The 9264-nt window shown below is 47.1% G+C and overlaps 1 protein-coding gene across 1 annotated transcript; it reads right to left on the bottom strand.

Moving 5' to 3' along the window:
• Positions 1 to 219: 219 nt before the first annotated feature.
• On the bottom strand, positions 220 to 8821 carry LOC124703055 (3-oxoacyl-[acyl-carrier-protein] synthase II, chloroplastic-like). Its single transcript, XM_047235262.1, has 13 exons — positions 8449 to 8821; positions 7463 to 7668; positions 7151 to 7354; positions 6947 to 7057; positions 6765 to 6860; positions 6649 to 6694; positions 6448 to 6527; positions 6141 to 6209; positions 5923 to 6029; positions 5690 to 5843; positions 5530 to 5610; positions 1828 to 1887; positions 220 to 653 (listed from the first exon to the last, which is right to left on the bottom strand). The coding sequence occupies exons 1-13, from the start codon at positions 8627 to 8629 to the stop codon at positions 537 to 539; spliced, it is 1512 nt and encodes a 503-aa protein (XP_047091218.1). The 5' UTR covers positions 8630 to 8821; the 3' UTR covers positions 220 to 536.
• Between the last annotated feature and the right edge of the window lie 443 nt (positions 8822 to 9264).

Below are 9264 nucleotides of genomic sequence, written 5' to 3'. Positions count from 1 at the left end.
CGATGTGCAATTTCATTTAAGCACACTAACACCAAATTTGAAATCCACAGAACACTGCTTATCATCCCAGTGCGGGATACCGCAAAAGCCATGCAGTTTTTTCTTCATATAGAAGCCAACGTTCGCAGTTGCTTATTGCAGTAATTAACACATCAATGATACAGTACAAATTCCCAGCGCCTCCGTGGAGAGAAAAACGCAACAAGCCAGTTTTGTGTATCTGTCTGGTGAACAGGAGACCAAAATAACCGTCCCCAGTAACATTGCTATAGGACAAATCCAATAACATCTGGTACAAAAATAGTATGGGCCAAAGAGGCATGTCTGGATTAACTTCTGAATGGGTACCCTTGCATTGGATATATTTGCTTTTGCAATACAAAAGAAACTCAATTGCTATCTTTGCTCAACTATGCAGCAATATACTCTACGAAAGTTGGATTTCCATTTCATGTTTGTGGCTTGAGAAATGTTGTTGAGTTTGGTTGACAATTTCCGCCGGGCAGTCATACCATAAGCTAGCACACCAACCGAGGTTACTTGAAGGGCGCAAATAAAATTGATGAATTGTGCCCACCAAATCCAAATGAATTCGACAGTGCCACTTTCACATCACATCTCTCCTTTTGTGATCCCACCAGCAAGCTAACATCCTACAAGATTGAAAACTCACGCATATTAGATAAACTGAAAAATGGCAGAAAGATCATACACCCCTAAAAAAGACGGAACCCCATGTTCAAATAACAGCTACATTTCTTTTATGGAGATGAATTTGCAGGTAAGGGGCGGAGTTACACTATGTGAGCAGTGACCAATTTAAGACCTTGGCCTCTTGTCCGAGTTCAGACCTTTGTACTCATCCAAATCCTGGTTTAGGTGGGTTTGACTGTCTGAGTCCAGTTTCTGGCTAAGTAAGGTGACATGTCAATAAGGTGAGCCACCGCAGCAGTGCTACAGCATCACTGCCAAACCAACACTGCCACGCCATCACCAACACCAACACCTACAATAAGCTTACTCATTCCATGTTCTCTCTCCTCCCAAATCAGACCAATATTTCCCTTTTTTATATCGGAACACTAGATGGGAGGTGTCATTGTAGCGGAGTGGGAAGAAAAGAGGGCTCGGGCACATCAAGTGGGAGGAAGAGAAAGAAGGTTCCCGGGTCTGGAGAAAAAGAGGGCTCCTGCAAGCAACCAGGGAAGCTTCAGGGAGTAGAAGTTCAAAAGCAGATAAGTGGCGAGCAAAGAGGGCTCTGGTACAGCTATGGACAAGAGAGAGTTCCATAGCAGTTCATCGGTAGCTTGAGGGAGATGACAAGCTCCACTGCTTCATCTGGCGGTTTTAATAGGTGGCAGTGATTACAATGATATGACAGTAATGGCGTGGCGGCAATGCTGTGGTAGTGATGTGATGACTCACTTAACAAATATGGCAGCTTACCCAGCCAAAAAAACAGGGTCAAAGGGAGTCAAACCCACCTAGCATTTGGACTGGTATGAAAAGTTCAAGGAAAAAATTAAACTAACTGAAAGCTGGGGGTTGAAATCTGAACTCAGGCAAGAGTTCTAGGTTGAATATAGAGTTCTCCAATGAAAAAATGCATAGGAGTTGAACACACTGGGAGGAATATTATCCCATCGGTAGGTTTGTTGTTTTACTTCAAGCTTCTTCAGTAAAGAATAGTCCGACAAAAGAAAAAGAACATCACACTGGCATAGAATAAACATTCTTTATACCAGCATTCTCTCAATTTGGTGAGAAGTGTTAACAAAACTCATTCAAGTGGAAAAAAGTCTTGACTATCTATCAAGAAAAAATTACCACATTTTTCTCCGGATTGTCTAGATTGATATTTGGATGGATCCAACCAGTTCTTATAGCCTGCATAGAAATAAAGAAGTATAATATTATGAGGAACACAGTCATGATGTATGATATTATGATTTGCATTAAAACAAACGGCAGATCCTTTATATGAAACTCCTAGCAGTTGCTCACTAAAGTTGGTAGTAGCACAACAAGTAATGACAACCTGTTGCAGGTTATCAGTCCGGGCATCTGCAAGCATTTGAATGCATAAAAGGTGGCTTGTTACTTGATTCTTTTTGGTAAAACATGTCTAGGAACCCGTGGAGATTGACAAATGGTCATAACTTACTTCAGAAAAAAAAATACTCTGCTGTTTTCTTTAAGTAAATTTTTGGTTTCACACAGCCTCTAAGGTTGTCAGTGTCAACTAAACAACGCCAAGTCATCCTGGCAGCTGGAGGGAGACAACAAGTCGTCTGGAGAGCTGACGGGAGACAACAAGTCGTCTGTACAGATAGCAGGAGAAACCAGCGCCTTTTTCCTTCGCTATACAGACTCGCTCTCCACGCGAGTTCAAGATTGGTTTTCAAATAGATTGGTTATATTATGTTAAACTTAGACAACAATGCATGGCCTCTTTCACATCCTTCATCCCTTATCATTCCCCGCCACTTCCGTCGCCTCGCAAGCTGTGTTCTGGCCACAGAGCTGGATAAGAGACCTCCAAGCTACAAAAATACCCAGTAGACCACTCCACATCCATGGGCCATGGACAGCTTGTCCTCACTGGTCTCCTCCACTCCCAGATATGGTCATCTTGCTGCTATCCGGCCTCCACCATAAGGGCATCTCCAACGGGGCGACGCATTTCGGACACCGAAAATGTCCGCGCACGTCCGTTTGCGTCGGCCCAAATGGTCGAAATCGACCGTGCGTCCGTTTGCGTCGGGGGTGGCTCCAGCGGCACGACGCATTTTTTTCGATTTTGCATTTTTTGAACATGAAAACATAATTTACATAGTAAAAGAAAGGAAAATAAAAACCCTAAGAACGCCTGCGCCTACTGGTTCTCGTCGTTGCTGTCGATCACGGCCAGCTCCGATACCGGCCACGGCCAGTTGGGAAGCGGCGGAACATACGCCGGTGCCGCCGGCGGTGGTGGAGGTGGAGCAGCCCACGCCGGTGGTGGAGGTGGAGCAGCCCACACCGGTGGTGGAAGTGGAGCAGCCAACTCCGGTGGTGGAGGTTGAGCAGCCCACGCCGGTGGTGGAGATGGAGGCCCCCACGGGTTGTACGGCGGAGGTGGAGGCGGCGGTTGAACCGGTTGCGTGGCCGAGTCCTCGAGCGCCCGTCATAGGGCCTCTTCCTCCGTGAGGCCCGGATCATGCCGGTGGCGTACCGGGGCAGCGGCGGCTGCACCGGTAAGTCCACCTCCGTGTCGAGGACGCCGAGCCTCGCGATCTCGTCGTCCGTCATCGTCACCGGGTACTCGAACTCCCGGCCCTCCGCTATGGCCAACTGCCATTCCTGGAAAATGCAGGCGACGTAGTCGTCGCTGTCGTCCTTGGCCTTCTCGTTGTGGTAGGCCAACGCCTCGCTGTAGTCCTCATCGTCGTCGTCCTTTGCAGTCCTCGTCGTCGCCGTCGTCCTTTGCAGGTGCCGGCGGCTGCCGTGTTCGACGATGAGGCGGCGGTGGATGGTCAAACGGGAAGTCCCTGTCGCCGAGGAAGCCCGCCCTCCTCCTCAGATCCTTCTCGGTCTCGCGCCAGGTGCGCCAGGTGTCAGAGTCGAGGGCGTAGGCGGGATCGGCGTGGAGGTCCGGCAGGTACCGCCGCCTGCGCCGGATCTCAGCGCTCCTATATGGCTTGCGCGCAGGCACGGGCGGGACGGGCACCCGGAGGTAGCTGAGCCGCCAGGCATGAGCACGTCCGTCCAGTTCGCGTGCATGAAGCGCGCCACGTTGACGGGCAGCAGCACCCTGTGCGTCCGCTCCGCCTTCTTGATGCCGCTGCCGGACGCCTCGAAGTCGTTCTTCTTCCCCATGGTGCTGCGGCAGCGCGCGGCGGTGGTGGGTGTGGAGGTGTCCGTGGTGTGGGCGATGCCAGCAACAATGCCGGTCAACGTTTAAGGCCGGCCGTGCGCGGGATACGATGGCGCGGAAGCCCAACCGCCCGCTAGTCCGCGCCGCGACATTGATGGCGAAGGCTGCGACCGCAGAAGCGATGGCCACAGAAGCGATGCCCACGATACAGGCTCGCTGCCAGGTGGGACCGGTGGAAAAGCGAGCGGTCACTTGGGGCGTCTGCGCAGCGTCCGCCGCGACGCATCCCAGGCGCAAATATGCGCCGCGTTTGCGTTGCTGCGGACGGCCCGGTCACTATGCGTCGTCCCGCTGGAGCTGTGTTCCAGACGCATTTTTGGACCGTTTGCGTCCGCAAACGGTCGCTCAGCGTCCGTTTATGTCGCCCCGTTGGAGATGCCCTAAACCCAAAACCTCTAGGACATGGTCGCTGGGAAAGTCCCAGTACTCGCCCTCCACAGCGAGTTCAATGAGACCGTACTTGCGCCTGGCTTTGCAACCTGGAGATATTTTCGGCCAGGCTTGGGCTGCGACTTCCGGCCTGGCCCAAACATGCCACACATGTGCAGTTTTTTTTTTTTTTGAAACAGAGGCAAAAGCAGAAGGTGCCCAGTTTTTAGGAGAAAATCGGGCGAAAACCTACAACAACAGGCCAAGCCCACGCCCACATCTACCCACTCGCCACCGCAAGGGACACAACCAGCCACACGTGTGCAGATGGAGTCACCAGCACAAGGCGAGCTGCCAGGAGGTTGGGGATTGGTGGAGAGGGGAGAGAAATGATGAATATAAATGGTATTGTTGTCGAGTTCTTGACTTAATGGGATCGTTCAAAACTCTGCGACTGAAAAATGGCATACTAAGAGCACCCACACCACGGAGACGCTAAATCAGGCGCTTAAAATGGCAGTTACTTCATGCAGCAAGCGTCCACTGCTTGGTTTCCATATTTTGCACTCAATAATGAAGCGCCAGACTCTAAATTATGCGTCGATGCCAGCAAAATCACCAGGAATTAGCTAAAACAGCCAGGATCTAGCGCTGATGGTTAAGCGTCCCATTGTGGCTGCTCTAAGAAATTAAAACATGTAGTGGCATTTCTCACAAACGGTCCAATTAGCAGTAGCATATGCATATATACAAATTCCTTGATAATAAACATAGTAAGTTATTATGTTAATTTGGATACCTTTTATCATCAACAGGGGAACTCTGAAGGGCAGATTGACACTTAGAGACTTGGGGTGAGATGGCGCTGCTAGATTATAAAGGCTGTGTGCATGCAGCTTTGGATATAGGTACGCCTAACCGACAATTCCAAAGGTCGTGAATCGGTAAAATCAGTGGATTATGATTATAAATTCAGGACATACAAGAGCTTATTAAAATTTTAGAAGTGATGTGCAAGTGCAAACAGTTCTTTTTAAATTATTGATCCTAACAACTCACTTTTAGTATCTTGTTATATGATCAGCTGCCCATGGCATAGTTATACTGTATGAAAGACAAAAACACACTACCATAGAGAATTTTAAGAAACCGCAGAAAGTTATATAGGTCAGAAACCCAAATGACAATTCATAAACAATAACATAAGATAAGTAAACATAAAATAAAAATATGGTAACACCTACTTGTATAGCAGCTACAGCTTCTATTCCACCTGCAGCTCCTAGCAAGTGGCCAGTCATTGACTTTGTTGAGTTTACTCTTAGCTGCATGCGCAAAATGCACATCATTCGTGAGTACACACCCAAATAAGAGGAGAGGGGATTTCTAAATCAGGAGGTATGCCTGAGGATTCTGGCCAAAACAACGGGCAAGAGCTTCAAATTCCTTCAAATCACCCATCTGTGTAGATGTAGCATGGGCATTAACATAATTAATGTCTTCTTTTGTTACTCCTGCATCAGCTAGTGCATTCTCAACACAAAGAATAACCCCTTCCCTGATATTACATAAATATAATTTTAGTACATTAATGGTCTAAAATTTAGTAGGGAAGCATGACAGAATAGATGCACCACGAGGCTAAAGCAGATTGTTCACCTTCAGGATGTGGCTCTGTCATATGATATGCATCACATGTAAAGCTTCCACCCAGAAATTCGGCATATATTTCTGCACCTCTTTGCTGTAGAATAAAAATTCATATTAGGACATTTGAAATGAAATCACCATGGAAGAACTACACAAATTAAAAAATGTACAAACAAAAATATCTATGAAAGCTCATTAACAAAACCTTTGCATGCTCAAGTTCTTCCAAAAGAAGCACGCCAGCCCCTTCTCCCATGACAAACCCATCACGATCCTGTTACAGAAAAAATAGACAACAGACTGTTTAAACACTAAAAAGTAAAAGTTCTGATGATTTCACGCATGTGAATAGTGCACAATCATCACCATTAGGTAAATATGTGAACCAAGCCAGAAAAATGTTGTACAATGTATAATGGTAATGAACATGACATGTAGAGTGTAGACACATATGAAATATATTATTTGGCTATTACGTAGAGGTTATGTTAAACAAATATTGGAGAACTAACCACATCCCAAGGCCGAGAAGCTTTTGTTGGGTCATTATTTCTCTGTGAAAGAGCTCTACAGGCCACAAAACCTCCCAATCCTGTGTAACAGTTGAAATGATAAACAGTACATGCATGAGAAGACAAGAGGTTTGGGTAAACGAAAGCAACCAGCCAATAACAATTGGGGTGATGGCTCTCAAATAATCAGAGGTGTCATACCAATTGGTATAATTGGTGCATCAGAGCCACCACACAGCATCAACTCCTGCATGTTTAGGATTGACAATAATCAGAGCGTTCATCACAAGATAACACGAGAAAATTAAGTTACTTACAGCTTCTCCTCTTATGATATGATTGGCTGCATTCAGAATGCAGAAGTTACTAGTGGCGCAAGCAGTAGATATAGAGTAGTTTGGACCCATCCAACCCTGCATTGGCATATAAGCTAAAATTATAACTATCATTAACCAGTGAGAAAATAAAAACTAATGAAAGGCCAGATGATATAGGGCACCAGATCCATCGCAAGTATTGCAGAACCCATGTTTGTAGTTGCAAAAGGTACACAAAATGGGTTCATCTTCCTGTAAGAAACCCTCAATGCTTCAATTGCGTCACTAAAAACCTGCTTAAAATAGCACCGTAAGCTGTACTAACCCCAATGGTGTAGAAAACACTGGCCCTTTTAGAAGTAAATAATACACTTTAAGATCCGAACCTTCATGCCACCCATAGCAGATCCAATTAGAACTCCACATCTCGATTTGTCCAACTCGTTCATGATATCTTCAGTGATTCCACCATTTTCCAAGGCTTTCTTACCAGCAACTATCAAATATTGCATGAACTTATCCATTCGCTTAGCTAACTTTGGGGCAACCCAACCATCTGTTGAAAAAGATTTGATTTCTCCAGCAATTCTCTGTATGAAAGACAGCATGTCAAGCAGTGTAACTGTAAATGATATTTCAGCTACATTGCAGGAAAATGAACCCCACGCCTACTATAGTTAAGTAGAATAAGAAAATACCGTGGGATAGCTGGAGCAGTCAAATGCTTCTATCTCACTTATTCCACTGACACCCTGTAGAAGGTTGTTGTAAAACTCGTCAGGCTCATGGCCTAATGGAGTCACAACACCCATACCCGTAACAACCACCCTCCGTTGTTTGGTATCAGACTTCTTATTTTCCACAGGTCCTCTTTCAGGATGCAAAGAAGCAGCAATGGGCATTCCTGCAGACCATAAAACGTCCCAGTTCAGTGACGGGCAACTAATTTGAGGAGGCATATAGTACAGATAGATAGCACGCAAAAGAAAAGTAGCATCATCCACAAAAAAAAGAGCCTATCAGTTGGATGTTTCTTCACGTGGCCAAAACTGAGAAACAATATTGGAAGGTTTATTCACATGATCCATTGGGGCAGGCTTGCGGTGAAATGTAGCAAAGGGCAATGGAAATTGCATTGGCGATAATTCCAAAGCATATGCTTTCTCCCCCCAAAATCCATCCTGGTTTTTACAGTACAATCTCCAACAGAAAATCCCACCGTATGGTTTTAGTTTCCTCATGTATACTTCAACTCTGATAAGAATCCCAGGTTTATGAGAAAGTATACTTTTATTTTAATGACAGTGGTGGTGAAGTCACCTGTTCACTTAAGCATGCATCACACATTGGAATCATTCGACATGGCTATGAGACATTTATTTCAATGACAACATCACGGTGAGTCACTTATTCACCTAAAGCATATGCATCACACAATGGAATCATGGACATAGCCAGCCCGAAACTTGGTACACCATCAGAACAAGATTGACTCATCCAGAATCATGCACAAAGCAGCGAATAATCCCCTCTCCCCTGAAACCCCAAATGCACACACGAGCGATGTGATAACTGAAACTGTACAAATTCCCAAACACCCGGTTATACTGCCTGTTTGGCAATTTTACAGTTGACATCCGGGCAAGCCATGAAAAGGTGGAGGGGGAAACGGAAATGGCCTCACCAGAGCGTGCCCCGCCTCGGCGGCGCGCAGCTAGGTGGCGGCGCGTGCCAAAAAGGCCGCTCCCGCCGCCACCGCCGCCGCCGTAGCAGCGCTTCTTGTCCTTGTCGTCCGCGCCGCAGGTCGCAGACAAGCATGCGGCGACGATCCAGGTGCACAGCGGTGGCGCCACCGCCGCCGACATTGCTCGCGAACTGGATCCTGGCGGCGATGCGAATCACCTGATGCGCGGAAGGGAGGAGGGCTGGCGCATCCACCGGCCACCAAGTCCCAAGAAACAGGCTAGCCAGGGACGGGACGCGCGAGATGCGTGCGGTGGGGTGGGGTGGGGACGCGAGCGAGCGAGCGAGGTAGGTAGGTCGGGGTCTGCGGGAGGGAGGCGGCGGGCGGCGGTCTTTAATAAGGACGGAGGTGGCTTGGGCGCATCTGAGGGGTGCCGGACGGGGCGGAAGCCGCCATTGTCAGGTGGTGCTCTGCTCGACGCGAGGTGTATCCCCTTTTGATCTTGCCCAGAAATTCAGTCAGTGTAGGGTCTGTACAAGGAGAAAGATTGTGGAGGTTTGTTTGTGATTTTCGTGAGGACAGGTGGGACATTTTGGCTTGAGATATGGATTACATTACAGATTATTCATTCACATGGGAACTTATTTCTCTTCCAAATTCATTAGTATATTTGGGAGTGTTTGTTTTTCTAGGAGTATATATATTTGGGGTTGTTGAAAGTGAGAGATGGCCATGGATGGAGACACAATAGATAGATATGAGGACACATGGTGAATATTGAGTGAGATGTCAATCTAAGATCATCTTCAGCGGCGC

This window comes from Lolium rigidum, chromosome 3 (assembly GCF_022539505.1).
Source record: "Lolium rigidum isolate FL_2022 chromosome 3, APGP_CSIRO_Lrig_0.1, whole genome shotgun sequence".
NCBI classification, from domain to species: Eukaryota; Viridiplantae; Streptophyta; class Magnoliopsida; order Poales; family Poaceae; genus Lolium; species Lolium rigidum.
The sequence above is the reverse complement of the archived record's forward strand: the minus strand, read 5'-3'. Positions and strand labels throughout refer to the sequence as shown.

Coding starts and splice junctions, on each gene's coding strand:
- LOC124703055 (XM_047235262.1), bottom strand. CDS start 8,629: ATGTCGGCGGCGGTGGCGCCACCGCTGTGCACCTGGATCGTCGCCGCA. Junction 6,528..6,648: donor TGCACCAATTATACCAATTG/GTATGACACCTC, acceptor ACTGTTACACAG/GATTGGGAGGTTTTGTGGCC. Junction 6,210..6,447: donor CTTCTCGGCCTTGGGATGTG/GTTAGTTCTCCA, acceptor TTTCTGTAACAG/GATCGTGATGGGTTTGTCAT.